Source organism: Misgurnus anguillicaudatus, chromosome 24 (genome assembly GCF_027580225.2).
Source record: "Misgurnus anguillicaudatus chromosome 24, ASM2758022v2, whole genome shotgun sequence".
Lineage (NCBI taxonomy): Eukaryota > Metazoa > Chordata > Actinopteri > Cypriniformes > Cobitidae > Misgurnus > Misgurnus anguillicaudatus.
In genome coordinates this window covers 21,397,604-21,418,802 of record NC_073360.2, presented here as the reverse complement: position 1 = coordinate 21,418,802, position 21,199 = coordinate 21,397,604, and the positions used below count along the sequence as shown (strand labels likewise).

The 21,199-nt window shown below is 40.3% G+C and overlaps 1 protein-coding gene across 8 annotated transcripts in view; it reads right to left on the bottom strand.

Moving 5' to 3' along the window:
• sez6b (seizure related 6 homolog b) overlaps positions 1 to 21,199 on the bottom strand; it is a 287,195-nt gene that overhangs the window by 32,673 nt on the left and 233,323 nt on the right. For all 8 annotated transcript variants that reach the window (XR_008642430.2, XR_008642429.2, XM_055196551.2 and 5 more), the window contains one exon: positions 5,216 to 5,401. Coding sequence is in view for 6 of the 8 variants with exons in the window: in XM_055196551.2 (XP_055052526.2) it covers positions 5,216 to 5,401 (186 nt within the window). In the remaining 2 variants the exon portion in view is untranslated. The remainder of the gene's footprint in view (positions 1 to 5,215; positions 5,402 to 21,199) is intronic.

Genomic DNA, 21,199 nt, shown 5'->3' with positions numbered 1-21,199 from the left:
ATGCATGTGTGTTTATTTATTTATACAAAGTTATTATACACAGTTCACACACATAAATGATGTAAACTTTTATTCTGCTATAGATTAATCGCGATTAATCGTTATGCATCCCTAGATCCAACCAATCAGCACAAAGACTCTGAAATAGCGTGCCTATAGCCTAATAGCCAACCTTTATCTCTGACACGTGACAGTTTTTGCAGCATTCCTTATCCACCCCATCACCTTACTCTAAGCTAAGGGTGTCACGATTTCGAATCGAATCGATTTAAAATCATAATCGATTAAAATGAAGTCACAACTTCGAACTTCGAATTAAAAAATGGAATCGTCGATGCTGCCACACCAATGTCATGTCCAGTCATCTTGCAAAGCGGAAAAAACACGTGTCGAGTTCTGCGAGTCAACCTCACAAGCTGCTCTTTCCATGGGACGCGCGTGCACAGCAGAGCACCATCTGTGACAGGTCCGTTTAAGTTTCCCAAAAACTTATTTCAGTTGCTTAAGAGTTATGAAAACAGCATTTAAACATGACTTATTGGGGTATAGTCTCACAATATCTATAGTCTGAAGGTAATAAATGAGCGTTTTTCAGGTGCAAAGTACTGACAGGAAGTTTTTATTTTATCAGGTATGTGCGTGTACCATATTTTTCCACTGGCAGCACGACTAACATGGCAGGGCATCTCCGGGTTCAAGGTCAGATATTATATGTCATAAAAGTCTAGTCTAAAAATGGCATGGCATTTTTTTGTGCTTTCAAAAAAAGTAAAAATCGAGAATAGAATCGAATTGTGACCTTAGATGCGAAAATGTAATCGAATCGAGGATTTGGAAAATCGTGACACCCCTACTCTAAGCTAGTACATCTATCCCAGTAAAAGAGGGGGGAGTACTCTGGGTTAGCGCTAAAATTCCAAACTCAGAGCCCTCCACCCGAACAGCACGCCAAATATGCTTTATCTCATTCCCTTTTGATTATGTAAATGCGAACTTGTGAGAATCAATTAATAGGCATCCAAACACAGCCCAGACATATAGGCTTAAACAACGCTGTCAGTGAAGATTTAATAGATGTCTAACCATAGCCCAAAAATAAAATAAATAAATGAAACCAAACATCTTTTTATCACTGTTGACTTACATCATACATCTCGCAAGTTATTTTGGCATGTTACCAAATTCAAGTTTATTTTGGCTAAAAGGGGGTTACTCATAGCCGGACTATATCAGGTCTGTAGTTTACAGTGAAGTGACGCTATTGCTTGCTGGGACGTTTGGAAACATCTGATTTTATTCTGTATATTTAACAAGTAATGCATTAATTAATTCAAGAAAAAGATTCAAACGGGACAATAACTGACATGCAAAAATAATATAAACCTTATATTATGTAGATTTCTACCGAGCCCCTAAGGTGACATTGGAGTAAAAAAAATCTAAAGTTTAGTTTCACGTGCTCACGTGAAACGTTCGCATGTCCCCTTAGGGACTCACATAAAAAAACGGATGAGAAATTAATTCTAAAGATTTCTGTATGGATTAAGACCCAGGTATCTTGATAAATCTGAGCACATTTTAAGACACAGCTGAGATCTCTAGAGGAGACACATGTAAGATTACTGGGACTCAGGAAAAACATCTGATAAACAGAAGACTTACTCCATATTCATACTTCAACATACTCATGAGAAAAAGCCCACATTTACAGTTTCAGCAGCAGACATCAACAATGTTTAAAATTGAGAGCAAATAGAGACGTTTGGCCAACCGCACATATCTCAAATGATTTTGTCACTGATTTTCTCTACAGGTAGATATTTGACACAATCAGAATAATTGAACGATATAATAACAGAATAGACACACTCAATTATGAAAGAATTTGCGGGCAAACATTTTAGATAATAAGAACCTCTGGGGTCACGGCACAGAGGATTTATACATGGAATGACATGAAGTGTAAGTTATCTTTGTTAAAAGCAATAGAAAATGAAAAGGAGAGGCACCGAAGAAGAAAAGGGGTGGATGGTTTCTGAGCTCGGCGGCTGAAGGTTAGCCAGGCGGGCAGAGTGTAATTAAAATGGACTCTCTGGCAGCCTGCCCATGCTGATCAGTAATCAGACTCTGAAGGTCTGCTTCAGCTCCGCATCAGCATGGCAGGGACACGCTTCTTAAATGGCACATTTATGCTATTTCACTACGAATCAATGCAGTGACTAAGAAACCCTAGGTTTTGTAGGCAGCGCCTGGCAGCCGCGAGCTATCCAAACCTCCTCATGATTCACACGGCAACCGCGCCTCCGAACCGCTAAATGAGATCCTTCATCAAAACAGCCCTCCTTCAGGGAGCTCAGCCTTGTTTGGAATCACAGATCTTTCTCTGTTTGTCATGCAAGTGGAAAAGCTCTCCAGCTCAGGGATTCGGCACTCCGAAGAGATTGAGGCACGGAGAGTCCTTATTTATGCAGAGGAGGGCGAGCTTGTCAATCAGGCTGTCACGTCGGGCTGCCTTGAGGGGCTACGGCTGTTAATATTCTTGCGGCACAAACACATCAGATACAAACATTCTAAGCAAAATCAATGATCAAACCCCAATTAACTCGAAAGGAGAAAGGAGCAACCGAGCGCGCCGGGAGATTCGCCTCAGTCGAGTTAAATCACACCTGTGTGGACAAAATATTTACACAGGCGTGAGATTTGTTTTGCGTCGGGTGCTAAGCAGAGTATGTTTGAATGACATGATGACTTGTGGGTGTATGTTTCTGGTGAGAAGCAGAGAATAGGGAGGATAATTGCTAAGGAGCAGGTCCAGGGCGGATTCACAATGATGCAAATCAGCTCGCGTAAGATGGCTGTGTTTCTGATTGGCAGGCGGCTTTGTGGCAAAACCCAACATTTACCGCGCCATCTATATGCAAATGAAATAAGGTTCATTTAAAGTTGAAGGTACTATTTTATACACTCGTGTGGACTTGAGATTTTCATATACTTCTAAAGATAGCAGTGCTACTTAATGCTGCTGTGGGACTGCTTCATAATTGAATTTCTTGGGGGTAGAGATCAAACACTGCAGATTTGGTAATTAACTGTCATTTAGCTGATGCTTTTGTTACAGTGCACCCAATACTTGGAGAAAACCTCTGGGCTAACACACGATTAAAAGTCTAGCTGTAAACCAGATGCTGATGGGCAGGTGTGGTCTCGTATAACTAGATGTTTAACTTGCGGAAAAGAATCTGGTCTTGCTATTTATTCATGCTCTGGACAGCCCATTTAGAAAGAAGGAGACTGCGATTGTTTTGTTTTTACTGTACGTGCATTTATTAACTTCAAATAATAATACACTTAAAGGTGCATTGTGTAACTTTTATATGGATCTCTTGACAGAAATTCAATATAATATACATAACTACGGGACACAGTCATGTTTCTACAGTAGCCCTAAACAGACAAACTGTTTTACAGAGCGCTTTTCTTTCATACATTGTCTGAGACGTCGACATGTTTGTCCTGTAGCGTCTACAATATGCGTTTTGAAATTGAGAGATGGGTTGATGGAATGCAATTCGCAATCTCCTGGGTTCCCACACCTTAGTTAACTTCAAATTCAAGGACCTTTCAAGGACTTTCCAGGTCCAATACCCTCAAATTCAAGGACTAAATATCGGGACACATTTCAAGTGAGAGCAAGGTTACATCGTTTTACCTTTTAAGATACATTGTAACAATTTCCTTTCGAGGGAACTCGCGCTGCGTCACTGGAGTGACACTTTGGGAACGCATCCAAGGGTAAGTGCGTCTATATGTGTATATCAAATTCAACCAATGGTGAGGCTTAACGACAAACACAGGGTGAAGCGGGAGCCAGGAAGTATATCGCTATCTGAAATATTGCAAAAGACGGAGTTACAGGGATGCAGGAAGTATGGCAAGGGAGACACAGCGTCTCGTTCCCTTCTCAGGGAACAACAGTTACATACGTAACCCGAGACGTATTCATGTGTCAAACACAACTATGCAAAAAAGCACTTTGGTATGAATCAACATTCAAATACGGAAGATATAAGCATTTAAAGCGAACAGTTTAGCACGTGTGGAAACGGCTGAAATTCCACTAGGGGGCATATTTGTTCCTCAGACGTTGCACAATAAACGTGACATCCGAATATATTCATATAAATCGTGTATGAAAGTGAGATTCGAACGAATGTCCGTTAGTGAACTAATTGTATACACTATTTATATCGTAATTCGGTCAGAAACGTTAAGATAGTGAGATGAACAAATAGTTTTGGATTAAAAGGCTTGGATATTCCATTTCCTTGGACTTTTGGGGATTTATGAACAATTTGTTTTGGACAATTTCACCGAAGCGGATAAAGGGAAGATTTTGAAGGTAAGTAAATATTCTAAATCGGCGCCGCCCGGTTCAGGTAACTAACAACTAGATTACAGTTTTATGACTGCTAAAAATCATATGATGCTTTGTGTGCCCTTAATGGAATCCCGAAAGTCTAAGCTTTACAACGATGTGCCGCATGACCGTATATTTTGAAGATTTAATGCTTCATAGTTACAATGACGTAATGCAGCCTCACGTGCAAGGGAGGGGGTGTACCGTGTACGGCACAGTGTTCCTTATCAGGTTACAAAAGTCTACAAATTTTACAGTATTATCCTATGATACACAGGAGATAATATGGATTTTTTCCCAGAAAACTTCTTGCATAAAATAGATTCAAGCACTTTCAATTACCTTTATTTATATATGTACATTTTCAAAAACTTCTCAGGGCCTTGAATTTTTCCCAGATTCACAAACTTTCAAGGATTTTAAGGACCCATGGGAACCCTGAATCTCCCCACTAGATGCCGGTTCACACATCGCATCTTTTGCACGCTCAAGTTCGTAATTTCAAATGTAGGCGTGTGGTATGCGTGCTCATAACGGAAGCGGTGTGGTCGCGATGCGCTCAAGTTAAAAACATCTAAACTTTTCAGAATGCCGCAAGCGCACCGCAGGTCATGTAACAAGAAATAACCAACGGTCGCGTTTTCCCCTCGGTTTTAGACACGAAATGTGAAATGCCCCTAAATGTACACATATTTTTTTATTGTCACTATATAAGCAGTCCATATCCATTACATAATGATTAGGATATGATTACAGACAGTAAATTGAGCTGTCTGTTTGAATATGGCTAAGACTCACCGAGACAGCGGGGCACCTTTCCATTCCAGTAGGGTGTGGTAGCATTGCGACACATCAGGGTGGAGGAACCCTGCAGTTGGTATCCATTAAAGCAGTAGAAGTAAGCCTCTCCTCCTGCATGCAGGCTGGTCACAGAAACATCCCCGTAAGCCGGTCTATCAGGGAAGTTACAACTCAATACAAACGCTGGAATAGAGATGAGAGAAAAAAGAATAAATGATCAAGCAAACGATTAAAACTGCAGCACTGCATTTTTTCTAACACTATCATTAACTTGTATCTGTACTGAGACGATTGTCTTTTGGGAATCTATGAATATTGCATTATGGTGACTCCAACTTATTTCAAAAGACTTATTATCTCAACAAAGTCCATTTGTCTTTCTTTCTCTCAGTTTAATACGGTCTCTGAGGGTCTGTGCCCAATGCATGTCTGTTCTCCCCAAGCCCAGCAGACCGAAGTCAAATTTATCCAATGAATATGATACGATGAAATCATAAATGAGCCAACTTTCTGAACACGGCTCACCAGACAGACTCCAGACATCTGACGGTATGGACTTTGAAAACTATGTCTGAGTCTTTAACAATTCTTATATTAATGCTTTTAATATCTGCTCACCCCGTGACCCAAGCTCAAATAACATCCTTGAAATGGCTTCTAAGATAGGATTTGGTCATTTAGTTGGGCCGTAAAGTGAGTCTTTATTGACCATTGTATTTCCTGGCTCTCAGTGCTAAACCACTGTCAATACTTTCTCAAGGAATGGCCACAAAAGACTTTTCACAGGTTGTCACTACCGGCTTGCAAGTCCCATTCCTTCATTTCTAAATACCTGAAAAGGTCTTGAGATAAAATGTTACATTTAATAAAGATTTGCAAGCTACAGCAGTGTGCTGGACTTTCAACCCGTATGAAAATCAACAAGCCAGCAGTGTGAATACAGAAACTGAATAAGGCATGAAAGCCATAGACCTTTTCTCTGAAATGAAACGAGTCGGAATTCAAGGCTGCTGAGAATTTCAATGGCAGTCATACATAAGGCTTTGATAAGCAAGTGACCATCTTTTCTCTCTTTACAAAAGTCCAGGAAAGCCTTAGAGGGAAATAAATCCAGGTTGCACCAAATGCAACGTGTCGAATTGTTTCCCAGCATGATTTTTTTTGCTTCATTCAGAGTTTTATGATTTTTGCAATTTATGACAAATTCCAGTGCTCATTTCTTCCTGTCTCAGTATGAATCTGGCAGCCTTATTGTTAGCTGTGGAAATTCAGAGCTGAGCGTGGGCATTGACAATGTCAAGAATGACAAAACTTAGCCGGAGGCCAAAAAATATGCACAGGGCGATGCATTATAACCTTTGACCTGGCTCAGATCCATGTCACTCATGCAGACTGGCAATAGACTGAGCACAAAATTGTTATACCGGAGATACAGCCAGCACCTCACGTCCCTGTCATTTCGGCCACTAAGTCTTTAAAGACGAAATGTACAAAACAAGTAGAGGCTCTCCAAGGGCTCACAGCTAACATAAGGTCTTCAATTACGTTCTTTAAATAGCAGGTGTCAAGTACACCACCGACACCATGATCAAGATGGTTATTTTCCCAAAAGAAACGTTATCTCGCATTACCGGCCATAGAGCCTGTTACGAACGAGTCTTTTCTGAAATATTACAGCAATTTTTCAGGTGTCAGGCATTAATTAAACTGTGCTGCCTCTCTCAATGACCTCCAGTATTGCTTTCATAGCTCAGTTTCTCCTTATCTGATCCTAAACCAATAGCAACAGTGAATTACCGCCACGTTTCATGAAAGAATCACTCGGCTCCGCTCCGTGATCCAATGGTGCTGTTTAGAGAGGTGGAGGGCCTTGTCAAACAGAATTAATGTTTTTGTTTAAGTTTTTTTTCCTCCGCTGGCTCAGGTTGGATTCCTGTGTCTAAGAAAGCCTCAGTTTGATAAATCACTGCAATTCTTTTCCTTCACCGAGCGGAGAGGAGCTGCGTAATGGGCTGGTGCACTTCAACAACAATATAGGAGCAAGTAAACGCGGTTGTACGGAGCAGCTGACATCGGCAGCGCCGTTAAGGCTATTTTAAAACGCCCAAATTTCAGACTAGCGCTTTGTGTGTTTTGCATTAGGTATGCACACTGCCAAGAGTGTGTTGGAAAGTCTGGTTTGAGCAACATTCAGTGTTTTAAATTTTTTGGTGAACTGTCCCTTTAACACAGCATTTCTCAATGTGTGGGGCGCGCCCCACTGGTGGGGAATGGTAACATTACAAGTGGGGTGTGACAAACGAGAGGAAATTTTGGTCATTTCTGTGCCCATGTGACGGCTGTCATAACCACCGCACAACCGCGGCGGACAAACAGTGGACCTAATCAAGCAAAAAGCCAGCCAAAAAGAAAGTGTTTAATGCTGTTATGTTTTAAAAATGCAGTGATTAAATAAATTTCAATTAGGGACAAGTGGGGCTCGAAACACTTTCTCCACCTCCAAAGTGGGGAATGGCAGAAAAAGTTTGAGAAACACTGCTTTAACATCTCCAACAGTCATACTATTAAATCACATTTTCTCATTTAGTTTCTCCACTGCAGTTTCATCTACCGTTATTTTATTTAGCACTAATATTGCACCCTGTGCCGCAGTATTTGATGAGTCAGTTGCATGTTTTATCTCTTACAGCCCTAAAAGCAGATTATCTTAAGCCACAGTAATTATAGCCCGCTCATAAGTGTTTCAACGTTGCCCTCCGTCTTTTCACCCTGGTGCACATGCATAAGAGCTCAGCGCTGACGGCGACGGGTATGTGGAGAGGGTCTCTGCCCCTGATGACTGTGTAATCTCCACATTGAGAAGGGGGGCACTGGCTCAATGAGCCGGCGCATAGGGGGGCCCTCCGCTGCCTCCGCCATCTATTTTATTTATGGTTTATTAGCACTGCTTCAGCACAGCGGGGCTCGTGTGCCGGCATTGCCGAGTTGTTATAGCATTATTACCCCTCAGGTTCTATTTCAATTAGACTAATACTGAGGGGGCATCAGAGGCCGGTTTTATGTGGAGCTGCCCGGACGATATTAAATCACATGCTAGCGAGTCTATAGGCCATAAATCCCAACTGTTGTAATGCAATCTGAAGATGACTGTGTTGCAGTCGGCACGGTGGCGATTAGCTGGCAACGGCTTAGACGGCAACAGATGCACTGCTAATGTGATCCATTAGGAGCCCTGGAGGTCCCCGCGTGGACGTGGTGATGCTGGGACGATGTATGCTTGGCAATCATGATGAGCATAATGGTTTGGTTGATTAGGAATGCTATAAAAATCACTGTACTTAATACAGTACTATTAACGCAATGATAGGTGAAAAGACTACAGTGTAAAACGGATGAAGGCAGATCTGGTAAATCTATCGGTTCTTTTTCAGTTATTTACATGCACATAACTTCGCAGAAAACCATTTGCTTACTGGAACACTCCTACTGGAGTCAAGAACTCAATGAGATGCCTGTGGCTCAATGCATCTGTAACTGTAAACATACTGAACCAAAGCCTTGAGCGTATGCAATGGGCTCATAAAAGCCATCCACACATTCTGGAGGCAATCTAAAGAATAAAGACTGAAAACATTATTTTCAAGATGGATCAATGCATAGAATGGCTATTAGCAATGCCATGGGTTGGTTGTCTATGGCAACATAAGCTTCAAGTCTGTATAAGCAATGCTGTTATATTCTGCTGTACCTACTACTGTATCTACTGTTTATTATTTGCAATGTTTCTAGTTGCATCTTTAGTGATTTTGCAACCATTTACTATGGTCTTGTCCAAAAATGTGGGGTTTGCAGCGAAAGACTTAGTTAAATACTAATGAAATGACTAAAGTGACATTTGTAAAGTGACATATTTTATAAGACATTAATAAGAGCCTGATTAAAAAAAATCTAGATGTCAGATGCACTTAGGGGATTTTGCATCATTTCAAATATTCTTAATACAAACTTCACATTTTAAATTATTTTAAAGTCTATTTATTACAAAAAAATTAACAACAATTTCATCTACTTTAAATTTTATGAACACATTTAAGTATGCAAAATTAAAAATGTACGCTCTAAAAATTGGCTGCATTACTTTTAACCCCTGTTGGGGAATTTTTTTTTGTGATTGTTGCGGGCAAATTCCTTGATATTGTGGCACGTTTTCTTAAAAAATGCCATGGAATATGCATGATATTTATGCAATTTTATGCGATGAAATTGCGTGAACTTGCAAAAATTGCGTGAACTTGCAAATCTGTTTGCAGCTGTTGCATCTTTTCAATGATGTTCACGTCACATAATCACATCACTTCATAACGTTCCCATGGCAACAGGGGACATGGCTGCGCTTGTGTGAAGTAAATGCAACATTTTTCAACTTCCTGCTATGATATACCGTACTTTTATAAGCCGGATCGGAGTATAAGGTGCATCATTCAAAAATGCGTCATTAAGACATTAAGAGTCACAGTGGACTACACGTCACGTTCATTTAGAAAATTATTTCACAAAATCCAAGCCAAAGAACAGACATTTAATCTGGAAAGTTATTCAACTAAACAATATGAACAGCAGCCTGAATAGATGTCTGTACATTAAAAGTAATATTATTAGTTATTTAAATAATAAACCATAGCATACAGAACTTACCTGGAAGATTGAATAGGCTAAATTAACTAAACAAGCCAACTAGCGTGAAGTTTGCATACTCATCATTCCACATCACTCAATACATTGAATTACATAAATACAGAAGCAGCATATGGCGGACTCTCGCGGCTGTAGACGGTAATGTTGTCTCTTGCCTCATAAATGTCAAAATTAATTCATACTGACTTACAAGGCGCACCTGACTATAAGACGCAGCACCAGCCAAGTTATAAAAAAACACGGCTTATAGACCGAAAAATACGGTATGTGATTTTTGCTATGAAAATGCGGGGATTTTGAAATCATGCAAGCCCCGCAATTTTTTGCACTTGAAAATCTGCAATTTATGCTGCGAAAGTGCGACGTATTTGAAAAAATTGTGGCCCCCGCATAAATATGCAGACTTTGGCTAATTATGCATTGAATCATGCGATTGCATAATCAAGTTTTTCTGGAGAGACTGGTAAATATTGGACAGATCACACGGCTGGGTTAAAATTGACCCAATGCTGGGTTGTTTTAACCCAACTGCTAACCCATGGCTGCATAACAACAACCCAAAATTGGCTAATTTTTAATCCAGCATTGGGTCATTTTTAACCCAGCATGTGTTCTGTCCATAATTTACTCAGCATGGGTTAAAAATGACCCGGCTATTTTTAGAGTGAACATAAGGCTTTAAATCCTTTTTTGTTTCTAACTGCAAGCTTTATTTGTATGAGTGTAATTGCCACATAATGGATTTCATACTTCTTACAGATACTTTTGAGATAAGCTGGCAAAAGTGGTCTCGCTGAAGGCACATGCTGGGTGAATATTTGTTATCTTTATACCAGACCCTGTGTGCTGTCTGATAAGACCTCAGTGACCAGCTGTGTGTCAGGCTGCTCTGACAGCATGTCAAGAACTACTGGAGCTGTTCACGTCCATAAATGCTTGGACTTCTACTCTAACATCACTGATACACGTTCACGGTCAACATAACTGCGAAACTTCACCGATAAGCAACTCAGATTCTGAGTGTGAAATGTCTCTGTGTGCACTTTCATAAATATTGTCACACGGGACACACAGCAAAGATGCCACTTTAAAGTCATGCGGATTTCTCAGTAGTGGTATAGCAATACATTGGTACGCTAAGCAAAATAAGTGTGCAGGTATTGCAGAAGTTAATAAAAGATGCATCATCTTCTTGTTTATGAAGTACAGGGAGGGATTTGTGGACGCAAAGCTCATCATGTCTTATTAAGGCTGATTGCATGTGAAGGGCTCAGTGTGTGAGGACATAGACGCAAGGGAAATCTACTTCGATTTAACCTCTTATTAACCTGGACGATGTGGCGGCTGCAAAAGAACATCTTAAAGTAGATACGAAGAGGCATGCTGGGAATCCCACTGAAATCATATTACGCTAATACTCCACTTTAAATAATAATCTGCCATGAAATTAAAATGACAGTTCGTCCACATTTAAGTGTACAAAAAATATAATTGTGTATGAAGAGCTACATCTTATGTTTAACCTTTTAAATACCTTATCTATACTTGTTCAATTTTAAAGGTACAGCGAGATCAAAGGTGGCAGAAAACTAAATAGTGAGAGGCACGAAAGTAGAAAACAGACATTTTTCCAGCAAAGGAAAAACCTGCCTTGTTCCCATGGAAATAAAATCATCCAACACCTTTTGTATTTGCAATGACACCTCAAGTGACAAAACACAGAGACCGTAAAAAATCCTTTGCTTCATTAAATGTAGAATTCACTGTCAGACAGTCACTTTTATAGAAGTGTTGAAGTATATTTCATGTCATCTAAATGTCTTGCACCAGCACGCACTTGAAACCCAGTGCCAGCGTGTATAATTTCATAAAAGCAAACTGTGGCAGAGGGCGGCTCGACATGTTTTTCATTCGGCCCTGCTAATGATCTGAGTCCATCGAGAGGGGTCAATAAATGACAAAACAATGGTATGTCAAAGCACGGCTGAGCGAGAGAGTCATTAACCGGTCGAACTGAAGTGCAACTTTGGGAGTTTAACATAGCGTGGCTCTGCAAACATTAAATGACTTCGAGTAATGGTGGGTGAGTATAATAGCCTGTTTTGATTGAGGTTTGTTCACTGACACATGCTTGCTGAATGAGTTTGAGAGAGTTTGGCCTCCACCTTTTCTTCCTAGTTTAAATTGGCAACGATTTTATCTCGGGAGATCACCAGGTCACTCTTAACACTATTGGTGGGCTGTGTAACTGACATTTACATTTGACATTTCTGCATTTGGCTGATACGTTTATCTAAAGCGCCTTACAATACATTCAGGCTATACATTTTTTCGATGTATGCATTCCCTGGGTATCGAACCCGTGACCTTTGCATTGCTAGCATCACACTATACTAACTGAACTATAGGAAAGCTGGCTTCAGCTTTTGAAAATCTGATCACAAATGAGATATACTAATAAAAGCAGATGTTATTTTTTCCACATATAAATCAGTTTGTCTGCCTATAATTAAAATTCTTAAGAAGACAAAACGTTTATATATAAACGTCGGTCACCATTCCAAAAAGTACACATTTGTACCTAAACGGTGCATATAAGTAGCTCAGTGGTACATATTGGGTCCTCAGAGGTACATATATGTGCCTAAATGGTACATATTAGGACCTTTATAAAGTCCCTTACTTTATTTTCTTATTCGTGCATGCTTTAAAACTGAAATCAATGGCAAATGCTAGTGATGTAGTACTCGAGTCTGCTTTTTCTGACTCGTCTCGGACCAAAGTGATACCACAGACCACAGTATAATAATAAAATACAATGTTGACAGGCATTATTTGAAAATGACATTCCATGGTGCAATGCAAAGATACTGCCATCAGAGCCGTTTTTATATCTCTAGAAAAATAGGTAGAAGATGATGCATGTGGTAGGGATTTTTTTAATGATAGTAAAAGCATAGTCCATGTTAAGACGTTAAGACTGCTCCTCTAAACAATTCCCAATCTAGCTTAGTCTGTAGGCTTAACTGTTGATTATTAACTGGGGTGATATTTAATCATGAATATGAAAACTGACATGTATTTATGGTCTTGGTCTCGACTCCTAAAGGACTCGGTCTCGACTCAGACTTGCTTCCTCAAAGACTCGGTCATGACCCTACAAAGACTCGGTCTCGACTCAGACTTTCTTCCTCAAAGACTCTGTCTTGACCCTTCAAAGACTCGGTCTCGACTCAGACTTGCTTCCTCAAAGACTCGGTCTCGACCCTTCAAAGACTCTTTGGCGACTCAGACTTGCTTCCTCAAAGACTTGGTCATGACCCTACAAAGACTCAATCTTCAATCAGACTTGCTTCCTCAAAGATTTGGTCTCGACTCAGACTTGCTTCCTCAAAGACTCGGTCATGACCCTACAAAGACTCGGTCTCGACTCAGACTTGCTTCCTCAAAGACTCGGTCTCGACCCTTCAAAGACTCGGTCTCAAACTAGACTTGCTTCCTCAAAGACTCTGTCTCGACCCTACAAAGACTCGGTCTCGAATCAGACTTGCTTCCTCAAAGACTCGGTCTCGACCCTTCAAAGACTCGGTCTATAATCAGACTTGCTTCCTCAAAGACTCGGTCTCGACCCTTCAAAGACTCTGTGTCGACTCAGACTTGCTTCCTCAAAGACTTGGTCATGACCCTACAAAGACTCAATCTCCAATCAGACTTGCTTCCTCAAAGATTTGGTCTCGACCCTTCAAAGACTCGGTCTCGACTCAGACTTGCTTCCTCAAAGACTCGGTCATGACCCTACAAAGACTCGGTCTCGACTCAGACTTGTTTCCTCAAAGACTCGGTCTCGACCCTTCAAAGACTCGGTCTCGACCCTTCAAAGACTCAGTCTCGACCCTTCAAAGACTCGGTCTCGACTCAGACTTGCTTCCTCAAAGGCTCGGTCATGACCCTACAAAGACTCGGTCTCGACTCAGACTTTCTTCCTCAAAGACTCTGTCTCGACCCTTCAAAGACTCGGTCTCGACTCAGACTTGCTTCCTCAAAGACTTGGTCATGACCCTACAAAGACTCAATCTCCAATCAGACTTGCTTCCTCAAAGATTTGGTCTCGACCCTTCAAAGACTCGGTCTCGACTCAGACTTGCTTCCTCAAAGACTCGGTCATGACCCTACAAAGACTCGGTCTCGACTCAGACTTGTTTCCTCAAAGACTCGGTCTCGACCCTTCAAAGACTCGGTCTCAAACTAGACTTGCTTCCTCAAAGACTCGGTCTCGACCCTACAAAGACTCGGTCTCGAATCAGACTTGCTTCCTCAAAGACTCGGTCTCGACCCTTCAAAGACTCGGTCTATAATCAGACTTGCTTCCTCAAAGACTCGGTCTCGACCCTTCAAAGACTCTGTGTCGACTCAGACTTGCTTCCTCAAAGACTCGGTCTCGACCCTACAAAGACTCGGTCTCGACTCTACAAAGACTCTGTGTCGACTCAGACTTGCTTCCTCAAAGACTCTGTCTCGACCCTTCAAAGACTCGGTCTCAAATCAGACTTGCTTCCTCAAAGACTCGGTCTCGACCCTACAAAGACTCGGTCTCGAATCAGACTTGCTTTCTCAAAGACTCGGTCTCGACCCTTCAAAGACTCGGTCTCGACTCAGACTTGCTTCCTCAAAAACTCGGTCTCGACCCTTCAAAGACTCGGTCTTGACTCAGACTCAGCACAGGCGGTCTCGTCCCCATCACTAGCAAATGCTTTGCTTCTGATGGACAAGCTTCCTATTAGGAAAGATTTAGAAAGTAAACCTCTCAGAAGCGTACAAATACAGATAATTTTAGATGTTAGCATTAGGATTGATGAGGGCCTAACGTACTTATTTTTATCAAAAGTAAAATCATAATTTTTCACTTTGTTTGTCTGTTGCTCAATAATAGGTGACATGTGCATTTATCCAATGCTTTTAGGTTTTTTGGAGCAGTCCTGGTTTCATTGTAGTTGTTCGGGGTCTGTCCCTTAGATCAGCTGCACTAAAGTGTTTCCATTCCTTTATCTGCTACTCTCAAAATCCAGGCTTTTATTACAGGTAGACACTATGTATAACCAATTCACTCATTTTCTTATTTTACAATCTTCATTTTGGCATGGGTAATATCATTTCCGTAAATTACTATGGGTCCTCTTAATGAAAACTGTTTTATAGTTAACAGGCGGATGAGCAGGTGGTCTGCCCTATCAATCAATTACATTTGCTCCGCCCACCCCCTAAAACGACTTCAATTTAATTCCCCCTGCCGCTGTTAGATTTCACGGTGTCTCAGGTCCATTTAATGGAATTGAAAGAGCAGCCGTCTGTCTGAGCTATATAATTGAAAGCAGGGGAAAGTCCAACACTAATTACCTCTTAATAATTATCTGACAAATAATTACAATAACAACTTGGACACTTATTAATTTAGTTACAGCTCCTGCGAATTTGCGATTAAGACAAAGACTTTATTAATTTTAAATTAAAACGATTTAATACAATGTACCCTGTGCCCAATCAAAGTGCTGCCAAAGGTTTATAATAACATCTCAGCTGTACAAACTCAGTCTAGACATTGACTTTTAGAGTTTAACAACTAGTATCTTCAATTACAAACTATTTCAAACACCTTCGAAGTAGGACAAAATATGACAATAATTGCCCAATTGCATTTGCTCGTTCTACCATGACATTTTCAAAGCAATAATTACAAGCCGCTCACTACACAGCAAATGATATAATTTTACGCAACAGCAGCCTTGAAGGGATAGTTCACCCAAAAATGAAAATGAAAACTCATGTTGTTTCAAACCTGTATTTTTTTGTTCTGCTGAACAATGTTTGTAATGAAGCATCACTGACTTCCATTGTATTTCTTCCTACTATGGATGTCAATGGTGCTCCTGTTTCCTGCTGGTTCACAAATATCTTAATTTGTGATCAGTAGGACAAAAAATGTATACAGGAACAACCTGAGGGTGACAAAATGACAGATTTTTAAGTCCATTGACAAGTGCTGATTGTCCAGAAGAGGATTTTGCTGGCTGATGTTGGTAAAGGATTTAGGAGGTCACGTGTGTCACACGAGGAGCTAAGAGACACACCCAATTGTCTTCACAGCATCCCAAAATCCCTTTCTGTGGCTGTACAGGTCATCATAGCAGTCATGCGCTTTCAGTCAAATTCAGAACAGCCCCATGCCAGCTCTAATAGCACCACTTGCATTCACTCCCTCACTCATTTCTGTCTGCCTGCATCAGACCTTCACAATACAGCGATGGATTATCTACACAGTGGCTGCTGCACCCAGTGATGTGAATGCATCTTTCTCAGTATGTAGCGCACAAAATTGAACAGATTTTTTTGGGCCTATTGTATTTGGGATGAAGATAGACTACAAAAGACAGTCTTTTCATACAATAGGTAAACAACTGTGACAGTATGATTGTTTTGTAAATAACGGTGCACGGTGATATTTGAAATCCAATGGATTATTTCAAGCTGCGGATCAATCTTGACAAAACTGTTTCAGGGAGGCAATTACACGGAATAAAAAGTGAACTTCACAGCCGTACATGTGCTCATTGAGATAGGATTCACATATTAAAACGGATGTCAAACTTCATTCACCGCTGAGGGGAAAGGAATCTGCCAAGCGGAGGCTTTCCAACTCAAATATGAATGAAAAGATCTCTCCGTGTATGTCTATTTAAAAGTACATGTCTGGATGTATAAGCGATGACCAAATTTGAAGATTAAAAATGCATCTGAATGCACCCGACATGAAGGCGCATATACACTCGCATCGGCCTGCACACCGGCGTGTGAAAAGTCCTGATGTTTTTTTCATTCCCACCGGTACAAGCTGACATCACGCTCCATTGTTAAACCATCTGCACTGACATGCACCCTGTGTCACAGCCAATCATTAAAGTAATTACTGGAGTTTTGCATCATTACTGTTATTCATGGTTCTGAAGTAGGAGGGAACGGCTTTTAGGGAAGGGAAACAATGGCAACCGTAACCCAGACAACCTCAGAGATTTCACTGCTTTTAAAGTTGCCTCTCAATGATTATGTTTCTGAATTTGAAGGATTATGTTAACATTAATCATTTTGAAATGCATTACTTTTCCTACGATAGACTACTCTGGAGTTTTTGACCCTCGTCAACAGAGATTTTTGTAAACGCTGTAGACCCAGTACTGGTTTGAAAAATTTGGGTTGTGCTGCAGCTGCAGTGTGAACTAACTGGACACTTAAGTAAATATAGGTGTGGGAGTCCACATTCGCTACCTTATTACACTTCCTCTGGAAAACCCCGCCCACCCGTCAATCAGCGGGAGACGCTAGAACTTACAAACATAACATCACGCGACAGCTTTGTTTAATTTCAAAACTCGACAATGGCATGAAAGAAGAAGTGTGTTTTTGGATGTAAGGAGAAGAAAGCCAACCTTAGGAAACAATGCAGACTTTGTGTTGTTTGTGTTTACGGTCATGTAGAGTGTGGATGGATATATTTTCTGAAACACCAGTATAATCTTTTCAATTTTCAAATACCGTATGAAAACGAAAATTCCCTAATGTACCCTGTTGAAAAAAACAATTAAACCATTACAGAAAATTCTAATGGTTTCCATTAAATACCAATAGGAACCATTAGCTTTAATCATTGAAACCACTACACTGTAGTGTGTTTTGGGCCATATTCCATTAGAACCAATACATAGAACCAATTAGAGCTGTAATCAGGCCTTAAAAGTTAGGCCTGAAATGACCGGAGCCCAACAGAATTCGGCCCGAACCCGAAAGTACATTTTGATTGATAGCTTTTTAAAAGCCCGAACCCGTTTACAGCCCGACATTATTTAAATGTGCGCACGTACACAGCTTTTGTCAAGAATGAGTAATTTACACAGGTTTTAACATTATTTATTTATGACTAACTAGGCTACACGCCACTTGGAAGTTGAAACAAAAAAATAAAATAAGTAATCTGTATCATCTCACTCTAAATAGGCTTATTCAATCCACTATAAATAGGCCAACATGCCAATAAAAATAATTATTTCCTAACTAATTAAATTAAAATAATACAGTCGGAATTAAGATGGGTATTTGGCAATAACGAAATTAAGATAAAGGCTCCGCTGGATTTGCTTCGGCACTTCTCTTTATTAATGGCAACATTAGTCTATATCCTCTGTCTAAATTATGTATTTAAGACTCAATTAATATTTAGTTATACATTGAAAAACCTTTACTCACCAAGATTAGGCTACAAGTTTTGGTTGAGGAAAATTATTAAATCCACTGTAAATGGCTTCAGTGCGGTCTGCGCTTACTGATGCATCCAGCAGCATTGAACTTGACCGCTCATTTACCGGAGAGCAAGCCCGAGCCCGGCCCAAACCCGTGTAAAATGTTAGAAATGAAGCCCGAACCCGACCGAACCTGTCGGGTCCCGACGGCTCCCGTCGGGTTTGGGCAAAGATCTTCAGCTCTAGAACCAATACATACCATTAGAGACCAACAAAAAACAATACACTGTAGTGTGTTTTGGGCCATATTCCATTTAAACCAATAAAATTCCCAATAAAACCATTAGAATTTTCTGTAATGGTTTTATTGTTTTTTCAGCAGGGTACCGCAATGTACATGTTTGAACGTAAAACAGCTGATCGGTAACTGCTGATTTGCAAAACTCAACATTCAATGAGTATGTTGAGCAGAAGAAACAAGCAGTATATCTGTTTTTTTTTGGTCTGTCAAAATGGTTGACATCACTCCTTTAATGTAAGTCTATGACAGTGGTCTCCAACATGGTGCATACGGGCACTAAACTGCCCACACAGAGTCTGTAAGTTGCCCCCCAAAGCACATTATATTAATAACTTAAATTTTAATATTTATTTATAATTTTTTTTTATATTAGCTTGGCTTCTTTTATGCAAGCTAAGATTTGAAACAATGGTGGCCCTCTGGATTGTTTTATCTTTGAAGGTTGGAGACCTCTGGTCTATGAGTAAGCCTGAACACCTCTTCCCAACAAACCACATTTGATATACTTCAAATATATGGTCCATAGCACAACAGTACAGGATTAGTTACACGCCAAATTTGACATTCGCATTTAAACTCAACACTTGCGCAAAAAACGTAACAGTGATGCTTTTCTTTCTATTCTTTTATTCTTGGCCATTGTTAATGTACACCACTGCCTGTTACTGATAAGAAATGGAACATGGAAAACGTTAGACACACTTCATTTCAATACTTAAAGTCGCTCATATTTAATAATTGCAAGTCATTGTCTGCACAAGCGTACGGATCTGTTCTCCGTCATCCAGTCGGTACGGCGCACATCTCTAATTGGCTATGAGGATTCTGCCCTTGTTGTTTCTTATTTCTGTCTAATAAAGCACACAGTGTGCCGTACATCTCGTGCACGCTTTGTTACATTCAGATCATTCTTATTAGATCACCCTTCAGCCGTGAGAGCCCTTCAGATTTGATTGTAGTGGGGGCGTTTGCTGTGATCGTTGGTTTTCTTGTGTGAGCTCATTTAACATTGATGAAGAACACGGTGCTTTTTGACTCTGGAGGACGTACAGATATTGAGAGGCTCGGCCGTTGAACTGTGCGGACAGACGCGGTCAGCATTTCATTTCAAGTTAAACGCTTCTAAAATAGGCACTTTTCAGATATGAACTAACCTGAAAAGACACGGCAACCTCATTATCTGCTGCTGTCAGGGACAGAGAGAAGGACATATTCTGCCAAAGGGTCTAATTAAATTCGCCTTTTCTATTCTTCGTCTTCTTTGCATAGCTGAACTGCACGAGCTGAGCAAAGTCAGTCACTGCATAAGGAAGCCTTTGTTTATTTGTTATGAGTGATGAGTGGGTTGACAGGCTTGCATTTGCTGAACTAGCAAACAAATGGCAGCCTTAGAGGAACCGTACTGAAACAGAACAAGAGAGTTATGCTCGAAACTAATAAAAAAAAAACTGTATGCCGATCAGATGCCTTCAGAGACAATGAGGACAGGGATCATGGGACTTTTGTCTGGCACAACACGCTGGTTTTATTTCTTTTGCCCGTGCACTTGACACATGCATCTATAAATACAAAATAACGTGCATGCCTCCAGTTTTGAATTAGGGTTACAATTGAATTTAACCTCATAAAATCGAATCTCCGTGGCAGATGCTTGCAGGCTGGTGAGCCTCATACATTTCTCAGTTGCAGGGCTCATGAAGTTTGTTGGATCAGAGAAAGGCCTGGCTCCATACTCTAGAGAGATGTGGGCTTTTAACAGTGTCCTCTTCTCTGAAACATCACAGTCGGTGTTTCAGGGAGGATAAGAAAGGCTTATAAATAAAAGGAGGGGAGGTCTGGAGCTATGCTACTGTCACACCAACATCTTTAAACCTTGTCACCACACATCCCAATACTAGATCTCACTTTCTCCCTATAAACCTTCCATGACCCCAGCAGCCAACATCAGTGCAGACCAGCTTGGACGTACATTTGTTTTTATTATTTTTAATTGTCTAAAAACATTTTTTAAGAAAATTCTTTAAGGTTTTTCGGATGCCAAAGGTTTCTTTCTGACATTCATAAATGGCACTTATGGCATTGTGTTGCATCTGCTTTGTAGTGTTTTTAAGTGTATGCAACTTTATGTTAGCAAACAGCGTATTGTACAATGCTGTTTTATGCACATACCGGGATACTGGTGCAGACTGGTAACTATAGAAGTAGTTAAAGTCTCCCTGTAGTCAGGAATATCAGTTAAAACTTATCTTTGAGCATCATAATAGCATGTAAAAGTTGTACCTGTCATAGCAATTTCGTCTTGCTTTTAAACAGATTGGATGTTCTTTCGCACCACCTCGGACCATATGTAAATGTAAATAGATGCTACATTCGGCAGTTTCAGCCACATAACTGCTAAGTTCAGTTTTACACATTGCATATGTGCAGTGTGTGTTTGCAATACTAATCTTTAAGGGCTGATTTTAACAGGTTACAGCACTCATCCTGCGAGTGTGAGCATCACAGAAGCACAGCTGAAGCAACGGCAAGTCTATGCATAATATCTATCACTCAAACAACTGATCTACTAATTCGGCCGTAATTTCCAAAAATTCGTACAGAAAATTGTATTTTTTTAAATCCCCAATTATAATACCATTTGTCTAATATTAAATTTTATTAAGAAGTTAATAAATAATGAAATAATTAAGTAAACATTGA